Below are 21643 nucleotides of genomic sequence, written 5' to 3'. Positions count from 1 at the left end.
GTGCACTCTTACACTTTATGTACTATTACTGATCTGTCATATCCGGTGTATTTTGTGTTCTTATTTAATCTGTATTTGTTGTATAGTCTCATATAATTTGTATTGTTTTATAAGCTAAATGTAAAGTGTTGTTATTTATGTCTGTAATTTTAAGAGTCACCAACAGCTGGAGCCAAATTTCATTAATATGTAAACACACTTGTCCAATAAACCGGATTCTGATTCTGATGTTGTTCGGTCTTATTTTAGGTCCTACATCTTGATATAAAAGACAGAAAACCTCAAGGTTAAATCTACTCAAGGTTACTCTAAAGCAGGCTAAACCTTTAGGTGCTAAAAGTTGTGAATACCAAAAACTAAAGGCCCAACGAATAATGGGAAGCTTCGTTTGGGGTAGGCGTGTTATCTGTATAGGGCTTGAGAGCAAGCCGGAGGTGTGTGTGTGTGTGTGTGTGTGTGTGTGTGGTGCAGGGGCCACTTCCTGCTATTCTTCTCCCAAATTGGGCTCACATGAGCATTTTGGTTGAGCCCGATGTAGCTGGAGCTGCCGATCGAAACGTCAAACTCGTTTCATCCTCTTACAAACGCTGTTCACGCACCGCTGAGGGCCGACGCTGAGCAAGAGATGCTGCACATCATCCACGGGCTGTGTAGAGCCTGCATCAACTGCTCACTACCTCAGGTCAGTGTACAGAGAGAGAGAGAGAGAGAGAGAGAGAGAGAGAGAGAGAGAGAGAGGGAGAGAGAGGGAGAGGGAGAGAGAACAGATAGAGACCGAGTCAAATACAGACAAAGAGGTTGGCTGATAGAAAGATAGACAAAAAGTTATATAGACAGAAGAATAGATAGATAGATAGATAGATAGATAGATAGATAGATAGATAGATAGATAGATAGATAGATATGGTTATGAGTGATAAAGTGAGTGAAACAGGCAGAGAGAGAGAGAGAGAGTGAAGTGAGAGAGAGAAAAACAGAAGAGAGGCAGATAAAGTATAATGTTTGTGAGCCGTTTGGGGAAGAAGCACATGAAAAAGTCAGGTGTCCCAATACTTTTGGCCTCAGAGTGTGATGTGATGTAGGGATGATTCCTGTGAATGGAAGAAATGCAGAGAAAAGAAAGGCAGATGTTATGGATGAACAGAGAGAAAGAAGTTGCGATATGATTTCGCTCATGAGTGTGGGTTTAGATTTACAACAAACGATCAATAAGTGAGAGAGAGAGAGAGAGAGAGAGAGAGAGAGAGAGAGAGAGAGAGAGAGAGAGAGAAGGATGAGGAAAAACGAGTTGTTTTAAACCTGAATTATTTATGCAGAAGCATGTAAGAGAGTGGGAAAAAATACAGATCCACCTACTTAATCACACACACACACACACACACACACACACACACACACACACACACACACTCTCTCTCTCTCTCTCTCTCTCTCTCTCTCACTCACACAAAACCACCACCACTGCTTCCCATGATGGATTTATCAATCTGTACAGCTGCATTGAGTTACTGTAGGATTTTAAGTGTTTTTTTATGTCTTATGAACTTTAATAATACGCTTATAAACACTTCATTCTTCAGTCTTTAGAGTGTATGAGAAGGAGGAGGTCTGGATGCTCTCCATGTTCTCCATGACTGCTCTCTTTACTGGCCTTAATTTGAGCATCAGGCATGAGTGAACCTGATTCTGTATGTCAGTGTGTGTGTGTGTGTGTGTGTGTGTGTGTGTGTGTGTGTGTGTGTGTGTGTGTTTGTGTGTGTGTGTGCATCCATCAGTGAAGCATAAACCCCACTGGATTTGCTTCATCATAGGAAACACAGTGCTGTCTTTCTTTCTTTCTTTCTTTCTTTCTTTCTTTCTTTCTTTCTTTCTTTCTTTCTTTCTTTCTTTCTTTCTTTCTTTCTTTCTTTCTTTCTTTCTCTTCATCTATCTCTTTCCCATACGTTATTGTTTTTACAGTAAAAACGTTAAACATTGTGGTCTTTTCCATATGAAGATTTCTGCTTAATTATTTATTATAATTTTTCTATAAGTGTTTTTTTTTTATTCTGCACCTTAAATGCAACTATAAACGGATAAAAACTACACATCATTATATACAGTAATACATATCATTTGCTGGGGTATAAGAGCAATATGATTTTTCCTTTATGAGATAATCAGCTTTGTCCTCACGTCATCATGTCCTCACGTCATCATGTCCTCATGTCCTCACGTCATCATGTCCTCTCGTCATCATGTCCTCACGTCATCATGTCCTCTCGTCATCATGTCCTCACGTCATCATGTCCTCTCGTCATCATGTCCTCACACCGTGCTTTATGGTTCATTCTTTACACAGTGTATTGCTGTCTATCAAGTAAATATGAAACAAATGCATGATGACATTAATGAAGCTGAAAGCTGAAGCAGCAGCTGTGAAGTGTGTGTGTGTGTGTGTGTGTGTGTGTGTGTGTGTGTGTGTGTGTGTGTGTGTGTGTGAGAGGTTTATGACTGATCCTTGTTTAATTCCTTTTGTCAACTTTCAGTGCATCTCTGGAGTCACCCCTCTCTCTTTCTCTTTCTCTCTCTCTCTCTCTCTCTCTCTCTCTCTCTCTCTCTCTCTCCCCACCCTTTCTTTCTCTCTCTTTCTGTATAACTCCCCCTCTCTCTTTTCTCTTTCTCTCTCTCTCTCTCTCTTCTCTCTCTCTCTCTCTCTTTCCAACCCTTTCTTTCATTCTCTTTCTCTCTAACTCCCCCTCTCTCTTTCTCTCTTTCTCTCTTTCCCACCTTTTCTTTCTCTCTTTCTCTCTGATTTCCCCTTCTCTCTCTCTCTCTCTCTCTCTCTCTCTCTCTCTCTCTCTCCTTTGTGATCCTTTCCCATAGGAGTAACTTGTTCTTTCTTTCTTTCTTTCTTTCTTTCTTTCTTTCTTTCTTTCTTTCTTTCTTTTACATCCATTGTGTATTTTTTTTCTGACCGATCTTGATATGGAATTGTAGACGGCATGCTGAAAACACACAGAGTTTAAAAGTGTTCTTCACTAGTTGTTTCTTTCTTGTGATCCAGTTCATCCCAGAGAAGCTCAGTAGAATTTAGGTGCAGTGACTGGGAAGGTCATTCCATGATATTTAACACGACGACTGCTCACTTAATAACGCTTACAGAACTCGGACGTATTCCTCGCTTTGGCTCATTGTCTCGTTGTGAGGTGAAGTCGATTCCAATGAGCTGCCGTCCAGATAAATTGCATGGTGTTAGAGGATTACTTTCTGGAATAAGTCTCCACTTCCCTGCTCCAAAACAGCATCACATTTGGACTTCACAGAACTTTCTTCCACTCATACACTGTCCAATTGTTGTGTGTTTCCTCAGTGTTTTCAAACCTTCAACAAATGCTTTTTCAACATTGAATCTTATCTAAAGCAACTTTCTTTTTCTAAAAAGACGTCACTTGATTGTTTTCTCCAATGTCTTTTTAGATGTTACAATAAACAGATAAAAATTCACAAACGTTTTCTGAAGTGCTTCGTTTCAACTGACACATTTACGTTAATATGCAATTATATTCCTAAATATCATCACCTCCTGACCAATCAGAATCCAGTGCTCCAGCTCTGTGAATATTTCGCTTGCCGAACACGCACTCGTTTTTTTATTCCTACACAATGGCTCGCTTTTCTACAGCGTTTTTAATGTTACAATGTCGCGGCTCAGCAGATCAGCTGGAAACGAGTCACTTGTATTGAGGCACGCTGTTGGTTTTGGCACTTGTCGTGACATTATTTGAATTTTATTTCCTCCGAAGATTTCCATGCCAGTCTCTCGACTTCCTGTCTCTCTAGTCTTTGTGTGGTTTTCCTGGACCACATCACCCCCCCCCTGAAATTTTGATTTTCTCAAATGGCTGATTAGATACTTGCAAAATGTAAGGTTGTAGGCGTTCCTAATAAAGTGCTTCTGAAGGCAGAACCTAATAAACACGCAGTATTAGCTGAACTATATTGGCAAAAGTATTGGGACACCTGAGTTTTACAGCCATATGTGCTTCTCCCACAATCTCTTCCCACAAAGTCGAGGAACAATCCAATGATAGAATATCTTTGTATATGGTAGGATTGAATTTTCCATTCTCTTGAACTCAAACTTGTTCCATCATGATAATGCCCTTGTGCATGAAGCCAGCTCTATGAAGATATGTTTCACGTAGTTTGGCATGGAAGATCTCCTGTTATAGAGCTCTAAACACCTATGGGATGGATTTTTCATGTTGACTGCATTAGTACTGGACTTTACTAAGACCATCTTGGCCGAATAAATCTCCACAAATCTTCACAAATCTTCAGAAACACACTCCAAAATGTTGTGGAACATCTTTCCAGGAGAGACTCTAATAATAAATAATAGCAGATAGAAACGGTATGCTCGGGTGTCCACAAACTTTTGACCCACACACTGTATTAAATTATTTCCGCTCATCCTTGGGAGGTGTGTATGAGGGTTCGGTGTGTGGATCTCTATCAGATAATCTGTTAATAATCTGAATGGGGGTGAGGGAATCCACTGAAGCTTGGGAGTAAGATTCTGAACACCAGGAACTTTCCAGGAGTGGAATAAAGATTGTTATTTCAACTCGTACAATCCTTATTTGAATAGTGTATGTCTGTTTTTAAGTAGTCAGGATGTATATTACAGGAATAATTTATGTGTTTGATCACATATTTGCACTTTTCTTTATATTGAGTAAAAAAAACAACTTTATGGAATTTACTGGAATGTGTTTTATGTTGAAGACAAACATAAAAAGAAGGAACACGAGCTTTGCCATCCTTTCTACTACTTTCCTATGTCCCACTCCTTCCTTTTATCTCTGTGTGTGTGTGTGTGTGTGTGTGTGTGTGTGTATACGTGTGGGAGGCATATGATTACGGCTTATGCAACAGTGAAGTTGAAGCTTGCGGCTCTATGTATTCTGTATATATAGTTTTTTTTTCGTGAAACTTGCACCACTGTTATTAGACAACTTTTGAGATTTTAACCCTTTGATATCCAATAAGAGGTAGCACCACATGTTTAAAATGAATTTTGTGTGTGTGTGTGTGTGTGTGTGTGTGTGTGTGTGTGTGTGTGTGTGTGTGTGGTCTAGGTGACCATCCTTCGAGGAAAGGACGGCTATGGGTTCACCATCTGCTCCGACTCACCCGTACGTGTTCAAGGTGTCGATCCAGGCAAGGACCTTGCAAACACACACACACACACACACACACACACACACACACACACACACAGTGTCAAACCCACTCATGTGGTATTAGAGTGTATATATCTTTAATGCATAGTTTTGCAGAGTGTGTGGGATTTATATTGCATCAAGTTTTTTTGTACGTATTGTGTGTGTGTGTGTGTGTGTGTGTGTGTGTGTGTGTGTGTGTGTGTGTGTGTGTGTGTGTGTGTGTGTAAACAAGATGAGGAAAGTTAATGCGGTGCCTGTGGGCGCAAGTGGCACTTTATGGATCGAAGGGCCATTCGATTTTATTGTGTGTGTTTGTGTGTGTGTGTGTTCAGGTGGTCCTGCAGATGTGGCTGGTCTTAAACAGCTGGATACTGTGCTGCAGTTGAATGGTCAGTCTGTGGAGCAGTGGAAGTGTGCGGACCTTGCCCATGCCATAAGGTAGCTAATGCGTGTGTGTGTGTGTGTGTGTGTGAGTGTGTGTGTGTTTATGTGTGTATGTTTGTGTGGTGGAGATAGTGGCATCTAACTAACATCTCTATCTATCTATCTATCTATCTATCTATCTATCTATCTATCTATCTATCTATCTATCTATCTATCTATCTATCTATCTATCTATCTATCTGTCTGTCTGTCTGTCTGTCTGTCTGTCTGTCTGTCTGTCTGTCTGTCTGTCTGTCTGTGTGTCTTTCTGTCTGTCTGCCTGCTTGCCTGTCTGTCTGTCTGTGTGTCTGTGTGTCTTTCTGTCTGTCTGCCTGCTTGCCTGTCTGTCTGTCTATTAATGCACCTACTTGAATCTAGCATTTGTTTTTTTATTGATGCATTTATCAGTTCATTTGCTGATAAAGGATGAATTTTTAATATGACTAAAGTGGAACATCTGTACAATTATATATTTTCCGGGTCAAAAAATCAGAAAAGATCTTCATACTGTTACATTACCAGGTTTGTTGCATAGACACTAGGGATGGTAAGATTCACCAATTTGCATAAGTTAACGATGTGATGCATCAATTTTGAAAAGTGTTTGTATCGTATTTGTATAATAAAAAGAAAAGTGTATATAATTATTAGTAGATGCACTTATACTTTTATTATTTAGAAAGTGACAAATAATTTGTGAGCAATATTTGATATGTAGATGGATTTCTCATTGCTAAACCGTTTCTCGAGTGTGTTCTCTCAGCACCGATGCTGCTACGTGAATATGACGTATCCCAACGCTATGGAGGCCGAGGCGTGTCCTGAGAGTCACAGAGACACAGAGGCGTGTCCTGCACAGAGAATACAGATTAACATGGCAGAGGTAGAGCTGTAACTTCCTGCACAGAGAATACAGATTAACATGGCAGAGGTAGAGCTGTGACTTCCTGCACAGAGAATACAGATTAACATGGCAGAGGTAGAGCTGTGACTTCCTGCACAGAGAATACAGATTAACATGGCAGAGGTAGAGCTGTGTCTTCCTGCACAGAGAATACAGATTAACATGGCAGTGGTAGAGCTGTGTCTTCCTGCACAGAGAATACAGATTAACATGGCAGAGGTAGAGCTGTGACTTCCTGCACAGAGAATACAGATTAACATGGCAGAGGTAGAGCTGTGACTTCCTGCACAGAGAATACAGATTAACATGGCAGAGGTAGAGCTGTGACTTCCTGCACAGAGAATACAGATTAACATGGCAGAGGTAGAGCTGTGACTTCCTGCACAGAGAATACAGATTAACATGGCAGAGGTAGAGCTGTGACTTCCTGCACAGAGAATACAGATTAACATGGCAGAGGTAGAGCTGCGTCTTCCTGCAGACAGAACATGAAAAAAACGTCTGGTTTTATTTAAACTTTTTTCTTTTTCTTTTGCACTATAAAGGCCAGTTTGTGAAATGGATAGAAGTCAGAAGGCGCTTAAGAAAAATTACGATTTGCTGTTTGTCTGAACCAAAGAAATAAAAGCAGACTGTCTTGAATTGCAGAGCGTCGTACTTTTTCCGTTGCCTCGTACTGCGTTTTGTTGAATCGGATCGCTCTGGATCGAGATACGGGGGAATCGCATCCCACCGCATCGGTAGCTGCTTCATATGTATCTATTTTGTATAATATTGTTGGCTATGCATCAAGATGTGAATCGCCTGAGTTATGTGGGTGCAAATCGCTAGTAGATACAAAAGGAACATGCAGGTTCAATGCTTCCACAACATTTCAAAGTTCAAAAAATACTCAAAAGAATCGAATGAAATTAATTCAGGTTGATGTTCTGAACATGGATTTGTTTATTCTTTTAGTTTCGGGAAATAAACGTCCCTGTTTTAGGATGTGATCTAATCAAGTGCACATTACTTCTTCTTTAGAGTAGTGAGCATTTGCTATAATTGAACCCAGACAAGGAAGTGAAATATACATTTTGGGTTTTCGTTACACAGACAAATGACTTCAAGCTGTTGAAGGAGGTCATTTCTAACAAGCTGTTGTTTTGTGTAAAGCAGATTATGCCTTATTGCACAAAAAATGGCATCAGAGTAAATTGTCATGTGGATGTATCTGACATGTTTCTTTTTATAAGATTTCAATGAACAAAATGAAAGATTTAGTGTTTTTTTTAAATACTAAAATTAATTAATGAAACTTCTGCCATTAGTTGGAAAGTTGCTTGTATTCAGAGTTGGGTTACACACACACACACACACACACCCTCTCACAATGGGAGTTCAGTGGTTAAGTGCTGGACTTCTGACTGGAAGGTTGTAAGTTCATATCCCAGGTGTCCTTTTGCAGAAGCATGATGTATGTAAAAGCATAGATTTGAGTCAGAACTTCAAAATACTGTATGATGACACCCAAAACAGTGGAACAATAAGAAAATGCTGTTGGCTTTCAAGTTATTTGACAAATTTGCTTGGCTTTCAACTGTCTAAGATCTTGTGTGTTTAATATCCAGCTCCTGCACCACCATCTATTTTTGGTCTACGGAAAAAAAAGTTTCATTATTTTGTAACAAAAGGATTTCCTGCTCGTTTGAAGTCTCGTAATTCAGTAAACCGCCTAAACCGTGTTTTATTACTGTGTGATAGAGCGGTTTATCTTCTTTATCCCTGCAGTGCTGCCGACGTCAGTGTAAAGAAACGTTCATCTTCTTTACCTGCTCTGTATTCAGACACTTGGGTGGGATTATCTCAGCCATCAATCATGCTTTAGGGTCGAGAACGCAAATATGAGGAGCAGGTTCATGGCGAGTTCGGGGCAAAAACACGAGAGCCGATTCGGATCAGCGTCAAACTCCATGATCGTCAATTCTCAGCAACTGCAAAGGATAACATGGGGTGCAATTTTGCAACATTTTGGAGATGGAAAAAAATGAATGTTTTTCTCATTTGCTTTGGAGCCTTTTTTGAATCATCCTTAATATTTGCAAACCAGTAAGTGCATTTCTCAAAAATTTGTACAAACAGCACAACACATTGGATTTCTTGCAAAATCTTGAACTTTTTTCAAAATCCTTAATTACTCTCTCAAAAGTAAGTATTTGTTTCAGTAAACATCTCATTCCTATTAGATTGAAAAGTGCTGTTGTCATTGTTCACAAAATCGTCAAAATGTTTAGTCATGTTTTCAGTATGATGCTGCACAGTTTCAGGATTTTTCTGATATAAACTACGGTTTTGGATCACAGTGACTGAAAATGCACAAAATATGACTTCCTTCTGTTTGGCATCTGTGAATTTCAGCTCAAATTCATTGATTTGATTAAATATTTGATTTATATTGACTGCAAGAGACCAGACAGAATTCACACTTTTACTGTACTACAAGTGTTTGTTTGTTTCTTGGTTGTTCATCAATTTTCAGAATGTATAATTCTGTGTTTTGTCTGTATTCACTCTCCAACTGAAGATTCACAAGATGCACCTTTGACCTGTTTTAGAGAACTGGTTGATCTTTGGTTGATCTGATGCCGTTCACTCGCCTTCATTAGTGACAATCAAGATTCAATTGCACGATTAATCAATTCAACACATTTACAAACACAATTTGCTAGAAATTTTAGATGACACATTCTGACAACTGGTTTAACCATTTTGCAATAAATGAAAAAGCAATTAACTGATGCTGAGATGTTTTGGGGGTTAAAACTATTCAGGTGAAACCAGATATAATTTCATCAACATGAACATAAACAACTGATGATGTAGGAAAAACAGCAGACACTTGTACAGAAATCGATTCAATCAATGTACAATAGCGTTCGCAATTTGCAATCAAAGCAACAAGAAATGTTCTCATGATGAGCACAAATGACTAAATGATGTGAAGGTTGAACAAGTAGTTTCGAGAATTTCATTTCTGATCTGAGAAACGCTTTAAAGCAACTGTGAAAAACTGTAACACAGTGTCTGTAATACCAAAAACAGTTTCAACCGAGTAAGTAACAAGGGATGAGCCACAATGTTTAAAAATCGAACTTGACATCATGTTTTTTTTTAATCTATTTATAGTTACATTTATTTTAAATTTGAATATAAAATAGGTTTTATCACTGAATATAAACATTCCCTCACTGTGAAACCTTATTTCCACCTCTAAATGACTGACACTGGAGAGTCCTTCCACTGGTTCTTCAATCAATTCTTCAAAGAGCATCCGTTATAGAAGCCCGATGAATTTGTCACCGTTCATTAGTGTAGAAACAAATGCATTAATATTGTGATTTTTACTTCTGTTATATAAAAAGTACATCAATACATTGTGGCCAATCAGAATATAGAAATAAAGAGTGCTTTTTAAATAAAGTACATTTCTCTGTGTGCAGAAGTAGCGCTCGGGAGATCACAGTGGTGGTGTGGCGTTCGGGACCCTCTGTGAAGTCCAGCTATGAGGGTCTGATCCATCAGTCTTACAAGAGCTCCAACTATGAGTCTCCGGTCTCTCCTCCCAGAACGAAGCGTGCAGAGAAAACGCCGCCAGTCCCCCCACTGCCTGCTCACCTCCGTCACCGGATACTGCAGAACGGCTCTGAGGGGGCGAGGGGTGGCGGCGGCACAGGGACGTCGTGGGGGGACAGGAAAGATGAAACCAACATCGGCGGCATGACACACACTCCGACTCTCAGAGGGACACGAGTCAAAGCGTCAAACGGAGACAATTACATCATTCTTTCCCCCGTTAACCCAGGAGGCCAGGTACATGTTCATATGTTTTTTATTACCATATAATAACAAAAAAGGCTTAGAATAAAAACACGAAGTTAACTGATGAATTGATAGATAGATCCCAATCATTAATTAGATTACATGTATTAAATCATGACTAACTGTGTGATGTCATATTTCTGATCTCACAGATCCTGACACAAGTATACGGAGACAATCCTAGCACACTGGGTAGGTCTAACTATTATCATATACGTATAAATCTGTCTTGTAAAAGTAAAATATTGATAAAAAATGTTCATGCAGGACACGATCATATTACCAACGTGTTGCGTCATTAACATAACCATAACATGATTGTACACTGATGTTCCTCTGGTCATCCTGCACTCTAGCCGGATGGATGTACTCACCTACAAACCCCAGCGCCCCCCAGCCACATGCCACACCCAGCCTGGCGAGCAGAACCAACTTCCTGCGCCGTTCAAGCAACAAATCCAAGTCCAATGTCACAAACTTCCAGTCCAGCTCCAACTTCGCCAACTACCAGAATTGCACCATCGTCAGATCTCACACCAACTACGGAGCCTACGTCAAAGTGACACCCAAAGTTCTCATCTTCCCCATCTTCGTGCAGGTATCACTCACCCTGGGTTACACATGCCACTGTTGAAGGGAGTATCTCATTTTCCCTTCACTTGAACTGGGAGACTTAAACAATGCCCCATGCCAGTTCTATGTAGATATTCATTATATGGTTTGGAGAGGAAGATCTCCTGCTATAGAACTCTGACCTCAACTCTACTGAACACCTTTAGGATAAATAGGAATCCCAGGCCTCCTCACTTTACTAACACCAGTGTGACTGACTGGATCTCCACAAGCACCCTTCAAAACCTGGTGTAACATCTACCCAGTAGAGTGGAGGTTTTTATACCAGCAAATGGGGAATATTATGCTCAGGTGTCCACAGACGTTTGTATTTATTTATTTATTTTGTTTGTCATTTATTTATTAATTAACTCATACTGTACATAAACTATATTGGCAAAAGGTGTTCCACTCGATTTTGGAATGTACTTGTGGACATTTGTGTTCATCGGCCAAAAGAGGTGTTAGTAAAGGCAGGTAATGATGTAGGTGAGGTGAGGAGACTTGGGGTGCTGTCAGCGTTCACATTCATTACAAAGGTGTTCAGTAACGTTGAGATCAGAGCTCTTGTGGAAACAGTTTGGAGAAGAACTACATATGGCAGGAAACGTCCGGTGTCCCAATACTTTTTACTATATTGTGTATGAATTTTTGTTCATTTCCCAACCACCAACTATCACATAACTGAAAGCTAACTTGAGACCTTCCAAACACCTAGCACCTTCTTTTCCACAGAAATTATGCAGACAAAGACATTTTGTTCATTTGAAAGATCTTTTATCAGGTGTTTAGTGATATTTTCCACGTTTTTTTTTTTAGATTACACCTAAACGGCCTTGGGGTGCAAAAAGTTTGAGATATTGAACGAAAACGTGATTAGACGCTTTCCATTGTGAAATGTAAATCTCATTTAAATTCAATTATGAACAAACGAGTCTCAGTCCAATTCCCCCGAACTCCATTATCCGCATACATTTCTTTCCAAAACCCAATTTAACTCCCAATCAATTACTTTTAATGTGACTCAGTAACTCACGATGAAACACCTCGAACTCCTGGTCCGCACTTTTTTGAGTGATTTCCTGTGATTGTGCAAGAACGATAAATTGTGTTGGCAAAAAATACATACATGTGGGGGGTCTGTATGAAAAAGAGGTCCCTCGAGCTAACTTCCTGTGCACACTTTGAGCTTAGTCTGAAGAAGGATGTGGCAAACACCGTGAGGCTGTCACAGTCTTTCACATCATGCTCAGGTCTTTAGGTGCTTTCAGCTTAGTGTGGTCAAAACTGCGTTGCCAGTCTGCACGGCCCACCAGCATGCGTCGCACTGTGGGGGTTGGAGCAAGCGCTCGCTGAAGAGCTCTAGAGCAAGTTTGCAGTTCATTTCAGTTCCACCTACAGCACAGCTTCTCGTGGTTTTACTATGGAACTAGCGTGTGTGAGTGACATAGAAATGCAGCACTGATTTATCGCTGATCCTGCCGTGATCTTAATTAATTATTTATTTTTTATATATATTTGTAGCCGTTGGACCTGTGCAGCCCGACCAGAACCCTCCTGATCACCGAGGAGATGATCCTGCATGAGAGCAAATATCTTTCCATCAAGGTAAGAAATAATGAATGTGTGTGTCAATATATAATGTAAGAAAGTGCTTATCTGTAATTTTGCTCTGAACGAGGACCTACCTGGCACCCGAGGCAGGACATTACAATTCTGCTTATTATACGCTGCGGAGGAGAACAGCAAGAAAGAGAGAGAGAGAGAGAGAGAGAGAGAGAGAGAGAGAGAGAGAGAGAGAGAGGTCCTCTAAATGAGATGTTGGCTGCTTCAGAGGGACCGCTAATGTGTTGCATGCTGCAGAACCATAAGCAAGAACGTACAAGAACGTTCTAAAAAAAAAAGCCCCCTCCCAAATAAATTTAAATAAAATTGACAGACAGTTGTACCAGTATTTTAGCTTATTGTTACTACTATATACAAAAAATAAATAAATTAATTAAAGGCGGCACCTGGTGCCTTGTTGTAACCCCCTGGCAGAGGCAAGCTTTTACCATGTCGTTAAAATAAAGAAACCAATTTCTTTATTACTATTCTCAAAAAATTTTGATGCAAAAGATTTATAATTCAGGAGTTTATTCTCATATGTTTTACCATACAATGAAATTCTTACTCTGAGAATCCTTCCAGGAACCCATGATCCATAATCACATAAAAGCCAAAAGTATCGAGAAACCTGAATTGCCCAGCCATACGTCAGTCTTATCCAAACAAAGGTTGGAGGCCCACAACTTTATAGGATGTCTCAGGATAGTGGTAGCATGAATTTTTCCCTTCACTTGAGACTTGTTCCAGCATGACAATGTCCCCATGAAGATATGCTTTACATGGGTTGGAGTGGAAGATTTTGAGAGGGCTGCTATTAAGCATTGACATCAACACAATTTGGCTGAATTGGATCACTGACTGCACCCAAGGCCTCCTCATCTCACCTTCATTAGTATATGAGTGTGCATTAACCTTGTTTCTGAATGGGCACAAATCTCCACAAAGTCTAGTAAAACATCTTTTCAGAAGAGTGGAGTTTATTTTAAGAGCAAATGGGGTAGATTGGGATACTCAAAAAGCACATACTAATCTTATGTTTAGGTGTCCACAAATCTTTGGTCCATATAGTGTCTTGTTGTAGTCTAAGTTACTGTTCATGAACTTATGGTTAGAAACATATTCAAGTAACATCAACAACATAGAGCAAGGAAGGAATTCGAAGCTACAAGTGCACACTGTCTTGAAAAGAATACGCAGTCCTCGACAGGCTTTTATCAGAAATTCCCGAAAGTCTGCTACACATCTTATTGTATCTCAGGTCAGTGCAGACTTCACGTACATCCTGCCCCGTATTGTCTCCTCCCGTTCCCGGGTCTCGTTATAACAGTGAGGTGGGAAACGGCAGAGCAGCGGGGCAGATACGTTAATGTCATCTCACTGATAACGGGAAAAGAAAATGAGGTGAAGGTCGTATCCTGCTCCGGTGGTCACCGGTTTCTCTTAACACGCTCTGCTTTGCTCTTCTTCAGCGGTTTTGATTTCTTTGTTTGGATTTTCGCTGCACCTGAAAATGCTTTTTAGAGTAATAATTCAGACAAGTGTGGCAGAGGGGAAGTTAAATAGCTAGCATCGGGAAGCATTTGGTAAATCCTTTTTTTAATTGAAAAGATCTAGAGCAAGTTTGCAGTTCAGTTCAGTTCAGTTCCAGCTACAGCACAGATCCTCTGCTAGTACTAAGGAACTAACGTATGAGTGCTACAGCAATGCCTGTTGCTAAAAAGAAAACGAGGCGAAGGTCACTTCTTGCTCAGCGTGGCCGCTACGTCATAGCGAGATATGATTTGTGCTAATATCAGTGACTCAGCAATTTCTTTTTCCGTTAACCTTAATCAGACGCGACATCTGAGTGAGCTTTATCTCGACCTCGCTTCTCTTTTCACGCTCTACTTTTGCTCTTCTTCTTATTAATAAGAGTTTTGTCCTCAGAGATGCTTAGTCTTTGCTGTAACTGGAAAGCCACACTGGACGAGGGAAAAGTTAGCTAGTTACTGTAGCTAGCTAGCAAGGATAGCAATCTTTTGGTTCGCTCAAACAATGCAATGCAATTCTTTTTATTTATTTTCTGTAAATGTCTGCTCATTTTCTTTCTCTCTACATTGTTGTGGTTTGCTGTTCTTCAATTTGTGTCTGGAGATTTTCTGCATAGTATAATATTGTAACAAGATGTCATGGGTGGGATTCCTATTAATGAAAGCATTAAGTGATCCATATGCTAAAGTCTCGTTTCTATGCAACACACTCTGTAAAAGGCAAAAACACACAATAATTGGACAGTGAACGAGTGGAAAAAAGTTCTGTGGAGTCCAAATTTGACATTTTCGGCTCTAATTGAAGAACTTATGTAAGATGGAAAACAGGAGAGAAAATGTGATCAGATTGTCTCACCCCCACAGTCAAACATAGAGGTTGAAGCTTAATAGCTTGGGGTTGTTTTGGAGCAGGGAAGGTTGGAGACTTTTTCCAGAAAGTAAAAGGAATCCTGATCCAACATGGATCCCATTCCATACTTTACCACCATGCAATTCCGTCTGTACTGCGGCTCACTGGAAACGACTTCGCCTTCAACAAGACAATGAGCCGTAGCGTACGTCCGAGTTCTGTAAGCATTATTTAGAGAGCGAACAGTCATCTGGAGTGTTAAATATCATGGAACGGTCTGCCCAGTCACTGCACCTAAATCCTGCTGAACTGCTCCGGGATGAATTGAATCACAAGAAAAAAATCTTTAATTAGTAAAAAACATCTACCACATGTTTTACAAGAGTATTTCAGATAAAAGTTTTTGGTTAGACGAACTATCCGGTTGCTGAGTGTGTGCAAAACTGTTCTTCATGCATTAGGAGGATTTTTTCAATGAAAATAATGTGGAACATCTGGACAGATTTGTTTGGTCAAAATCTTCATAGTGTTACATTACTAAGTTTGTTGCACAAAAACAAAAAGAACATGCATGTTTTTTATCCCTTTTTTTAAAATCATCAATCCTGTCAATCAATGCAAATTCTAATATTAAGCCACGCCCACATATACAGTTCCCTGAGATGTTTGCTGTTTGTGTCTGTTTTATTAAATTTATATCCTTTGTATTATTTTGACCTCATTCAAGACAAAATTAAAAAAAGTAATTAAAAATTAAACAAAACAACCCACACCACCAGACGTGTGCAAGCATTTAGAGCTGAAGTGAAGTTGGAATTTCCCTTTTTTTTATAGTAACGAGGGTTTGAGCATCACTTCTGTCCACGATATATACTCACAAACAATACACACACACACACACACACACACACACACACACACACACACACACACACACACACACACACCGCCTCTGTCTTTCCTTTTTCATGCACACATAAACCACACAACCCCCTAAGACCTCTCTCAGCTCACAAACCACAACAACACAACGAGGACGCAGCGTGCAAAAGTAACTTTAGCTTATACTTCATTATGCCAAGAACATTAATAACCACCATGACACGATGGTCCTGGTGTGTCTTTTGCTGCATAAGACAGGTTTTTGGAAGGCAAATTTCATTCATCAGGTGTCATTAGAACTGAAACAGTGTAAAAAAGTTCCACCAGTGTAGTGTGTAGTGGAACAGTGGGCTGTTCAGTGCAATGCATTATGTGTGTGTGAGTGTGGGTGAGTGTGTGCACATATGAATCGGTTTGCTTTAACACAGGATGTGAAAATGATAATATGTAGGCCTAAATTAAGCAATGTAAAGTGTGTGCATGTGTGTGTTTGGGGGTTTGTGCACAAATAGATAATGACAGTTAATACACATGCATAATGCACATGGAACAGTTACTGGGAAGTGGTAAGTGGAAGTGGAGTTTATTCCTGCATTCTTTTGCACTGTTTACAAATGTTATACAAAAAAACTCCCTGTAATATCCAACCTGAACATTACCAAGAAATGACCTGATTTAGAAAATCCTTTTAAAGAAATAGTTCTCAAGACTTTTGAATGCTCCAGTCATGAAACAAACAGGGAAATGTGGCTATATTTTTTTTAACCTGCAAACAAAAGCAACCACACGTGCGAAGAAAAAAAAGGCAAAATAAACCCTAACATAAACACGAGACATAATTGTAATCATGTGCGACACTGATGGCGTAGAAACATGTCAAAACGTGCGTCTAAAATACTGAAAATGTTCATTCGTGTGAAATGGGACATATGGACAAAAGAATTTGGGATGCACGACTTTTGCAAAACATTTGCAAATAACAAATATTTAGATTTTATTCCCAAAAAAAAACAAACAGAAAACCAATATCAGCTGTTTAAACTGTGAATATACACCATTTTATATATAAGCTCTGCCCATCTTTACTTCTGAGGTTCTCTGCCTATCTAAGATACACAATTTATATCATAAAACTTATTTTTCCCCAATGTTTTTGACACGTTTTGCAGATATCGAATTCAAATGTTTCTTATTTTGTTCCTTAAAATGGTACATTTCCTCAGTTTAAACATTTGATATGTTTTTTTTTGGTTTGTTTTATTGCAAATAAAATGTGGGTTTATAGATTAGCATATCATTGCATTCTGTTTCTACTTTTTGATCTCACCTTTTTGGGATTTGGGATTGTATATTGGATGTCTTTGGATGCAGTAGCATGAAAATTCACCATCACTAAAACTACAAGACCCAAACCTTTTCCGGCAGGACAATTCCCCTACGTACAAATCCAGCTCCATGAAGATATGGTCTGAATGAGTTGAAGTGGAAGATCTCCTCCCATAGAGCTCTGACCTCAACTCCATTGAGCACATTTGAGATGAATGTGAAGGCTGACTGCACCCCAGGCCTCCTCACCTCACCTACATCACTACCTGACTTTACTAACTACTAATACCCTTTTGGCTGAATGAACACATGACACTTTTCTATTATAAAACACAAATCTAGGCTTTTTCAAGAGTCTTATGTATGCGGTTTTTGTGTTCCTGTGGCCTTCAAAATTTCATCTCTGATCCAAAATGTAATTCCAACAATTTTGGGAAACAACTGTGTCTGTTTACATGGTTTCTTCTAATTCTAAAGCAGAGAAAGATGCAATAATCCCATCATTATGATGTCATTTTCTTTCATTGTTGTTGCAGGGTTTTAATCATGTTTGAGGTTTAAAATTTAAGCAGATCAACTGGAAATCATGCAGTTTTATTACATAAGGTCATCTATCCTCTGCTAAATCACAACACAAAGCAATAATTAACCATACATGATTAATGCTCCAGGGTTTGTTCTGATCCAAGATTGCACATTAATCACTAATCTGCCCAACAACTAGCTGCCTCTGCCAGGAGGTTACGATCCACATGTGGACTGCTTTGAGAGAGCATTTAATTCCAGAGAAAGAAATATCTGACATAGTCTATTCCAACATTTCCATTCCATCTCTCAAACCCAAGCGAGACCCTCAAGGACACTCTGAAACCATTGAACTGGGGACCATGGAGCTGTAAAGAATCAACTCTGCCCACAAAACCAATATTTGGCCCAATATAATGGACTTACTGCCTTAACAAGAAACTACTCAGAATATTGTTTGGTTTAAGCTCCAGAAATATCACTCACTACACGTGTTTTCACTTTTCCTTATTTTTATAAAGGGTGCCAATAATTGTGGAGATGACCGCTTACGTTTGGCATTGAACACATCTGCGAGCCACTGATCCAAAACCACACTGGCACACATTTAGGAAATGTAATGAGTCGCTTTTTTCCAATAACGTCCTCCAAAATTAGTTGAAATGGGGCCGGAATGGCGAAGTTCCAGCACCTCGGCTCTCCGGATCGTTTCTACAGCTTTCTGTTCATCTTCGGTTCTTCGGTCATGTCTTGAAGAACATCAAGTTCAAATATAATTGTATGTAATTCTACCCACTTTTAAACAATAGAAAGACATTCTTAGGATTAACATCATGGACTGATCTGATGGGTGAGAAAATGTACGGCATGATTTTCCACTTCCATTTCCAAATCTTCCAGTCCTACCCAGGTAAAGCTGATCTTCATGAAGCTGGCTTTGTGTACAGGTGCATTGTCAGGCTGGAACAGGTTTGGGTCTCCTCGATCAAGTGAAGGGAAAGTGGTGTGTCTTTCTCTGTGTTTCTGTGTCTCTTACTCTCTCTCTCTCTTTGTTTTTATCTTTCTTTCAGGTGACTATTTTCATCTACACAGATCTGATGTTAGTAACGAGGGAGGATGAACCTGGTCGCTGTAACGTCCTGCAAAATCCCCTTTTCCTGAAACAGCTCCGGTTAAAGGAGGGTGAGTGAAATAAAGAGATACGGTTGTTGTTACGGATATCAGACTTTTAGCGAGCACATGCAGAGGCTTCCTTTATACCCACACTGAATTGAGGACATAAATAACTTAGTAAGTGGTTTCCTCACAATCACAGAGGCCTGAATGTCGATAGATTGAGCTCAGCGTTGAGGACATTAAGGTCAGAGGCAGCAGCGAGTCTGTAGAATTTAAAGAACTGCAGACGCTGATCAATGCTGCTGAGCGACGCGGCTGGGTGCAGTCACCGTGTGTCTTTATTAAACATCCACAATCCATACACACGCACACACACACACACACACACACACACACACACACACACACACCAAGTGGCAAATAAAACAGAATAAAACTTACAATCAAAAGGGCAAACAAACAGACAGACAGAAAAAGATAGACAGACAGACAGACAGACAGACATACAGACATACATACATATATATATATATATATATATATATATATATATATATATATATATAAAGTTTTCACAGGCACATTTTGTAGCATATATAAAAGGAGCATATCAGTAAATAATTTCGTTTTAATACTTTAGATAGAAATATGAACAAGAACATGAAATGAAAGCAGCAAATGAACTGATAAATGAATCAATAAAGAAAAACTAATTCTAGATCCAAGTAGGTGCATTAACAGACAGACAGACAGACAGACAGACAGACAGACAGACAGACAGACAGACAGACAGACAGATAGATAGATAGATAGATAGATAGATAGATAGATAGATAAAAAGAATGAAAGTCAGACAGATAGATAGATAGATAGATAGATAGATAGATAGATAGATAGAAAGTCAGACAGACAGACAGACAGACAGACAGACAGACAGACAGACAGACAGACAGACAGACAGATAGATAGATAGATAGATAGATAGATAGATAGATAGAAAGTCAGACAGACAGACAGACAGACAGACAGACAGACAGACAGACAGACAGATAGATAGATAGATAGATAGATAGATAGATAGATAGATAGTTAGATAGATAGATAGATAGATAGATAGAAAGTCAGACAGACAGACAGACAGACAGACAGACAGACAGACAGACAGACAGACAGATAGATAGATAGATAGATAGATAGACATGTACAGACAGACAGTCAGACAGACAGACATAATATCAGACAGACTGTGTGTTGCTTGTCATTGCATTGTGCGTAAACACTTTAGTGAAAGTTCCAGCTTTATCTCTACCATTCCAAAGCGCTGACACTGGAGACTCCTTCCATAAATAGTTCCCGGACCTCAGGAACGATGCGGTGATCATTACAGAGAGTCGTGGGAAAAGGCTCCGTGTGCTTGTGACCGAACAGCAGACACCAAGACAATATCTTCACTCTCTTATCTGTATAGATAACCACAGGGTCACAATTTAAACAGGGGGATTTCTGCTGCTGTGTCTCACTTGTAACACACACACACACACACACACACACATACACACACACACACACACACACACACACACACACACACACACACACACAAACAAAAAAATCACATTCCTGTCAAACATACAGTCAAAACACAAAGGGGTACAGGTCTCTTATCGTGACACAGTGTTAATCAGACACACACACTCGATTAGACACGTGACATGTGACACACACTATCAGTTTTTTTTCTATAGTAACATGTTTATGCTGAGAATCTCAGTGCTTCTAAAAGACCAAGCTGATCTTTAACATCCTGGTCATTGTGTTGATGTGGATTTAGTCATCAATTTTGGCATAGTTGCTTTGGAGCCAGCTGTGACACGAAGAGGTTTATAATATCGTGATTTTTTAAATATAAAATATTGTTGGTTTTTTATATGAGGTGGCATCAAAAAGTTTCCAGACTAATGCTGTATCTGGTGCTATTCTGTTACCACATTTGCGATTTTATCATGGACAGCAAGTTAGAACAAAGTTAACGCACTTCAAGAGCAAAAACGACGGGAAAACGACGAGAGAGCTGGAAGTCCTTCAACAAGCTCAACCCTTAAAAATGTGGAAACCATTCAGCAACTTGTGCATGATGATCGTCAGAGAACACACATAATCTCACTTCTGCACCCACCCTACTCACCAGATTTGGCTCCTGCAGATTTCGCCTGTCTTCCTGAAGGTCCGGCTCAAACGTCACCGGTTTGACACCAGGACACATTCCAGAAGTAGCAGGAACTCCTGCGCTGTATTGGGGACTAATTTGAAGGTGATGGTGTGCAAACGTAGATAAATGAAGTACTTTCTTGTAAACAGAGTTAGTCTGCAAAATCTCCTACACCACCTAATAGGATTTTCAGAACTTTCGTTCTAAGACCCCCCGTGAGCTCCGCACTACACACAGTATATGAACAAAAATATTGGCACACCTGATTTTTCATTTTCCAGACAAAACTTTCCCACATAATAGTGGAGACAATTGTGTAGGACGTCTTTGGATGTGCTGGCAATACATTTTTTCTTCACTTGATCTAGGAGACCCAAACCTGTTTCAGCATGACAATGCCCCTGTGCACAAATCCATCTTGAAGATCTGGTTTAAATGGGTTTGAGGTGAGGTGGAAAGGAATAAAATCAAATGAAGAAAAACTTGTTACTGTACTTCAGTAGATTTTCTGGTACCAGACTTTTTGACATTTTTTGGACACATTTTTACTTTCACTCACTACATTTTTACACAAATATCTGTACTTTCTAC

At 39.6% G+C, this 21643-nt stretch overlaps 1 protein-coding gene across 5 annotated transcripts in view; it reads left to right on the top strand.

Moving 5' to 3' along the window:
• rgs3a (regulator of G protein signaling 3a) overlaps positions 1–21643 on the top strand; it is a 130834-nt gene that overhangs the window by 15611 nt on the left and 93580 nt on the right. For 3 of the 5 annotated variants that reach the window (XM_046838605.1, XM_046838603.1, XM_046838602.1), the window contains 7 exons: positions 5124–5205; positions 5543–5648; positions 10017–10386; positions 10548–10587; positions 10752–10993; positions 12532–12615; positions 18798–18909. In XM_046838605.1, coding sequence (XP_046694561.1) covers positions 5124–5205; positions 5543–5648; positions 10017–10386; positions 10548–10587; positions 10752–10993; positions 12532–12615; positions 18798–18909 — 1036 coding nt within the window. Of the gene's footprint in view, positions 1–558; positions 683–5123; positions 5206–5542; positions 5649–10016; positions 10387–10547; positions 10588–10751; positions 10994–12324; positions 12446–12531; positions 12616–18797; positions 18910–21643 lie in introns of those variants that run through there. The other 2 variants (XM_046838604.1, XM_046838606.1) reach the window with 2 other exon arrangements.

The sequence above is a fragment of the Silurus meridionalis genome, chromosome 25 (genome assembly GCF_014805685.1).
Source record: "Silurus meridionalis isolate SWU-2019-XX chromosome 25, ASM1480568v1, whole genome shotgun sequence".
Classification (NCBI taxonomy): Eukaryota; Metazoa; Chordata; class Actinopteri; order Siluriformes; family Siluridae; genus Silurus; species Silurus meridionalis.
Note: the sequence above shows the minus strand (reverse complement) of the source record. Positions and strands in the feature narration are given on the sequence as shown.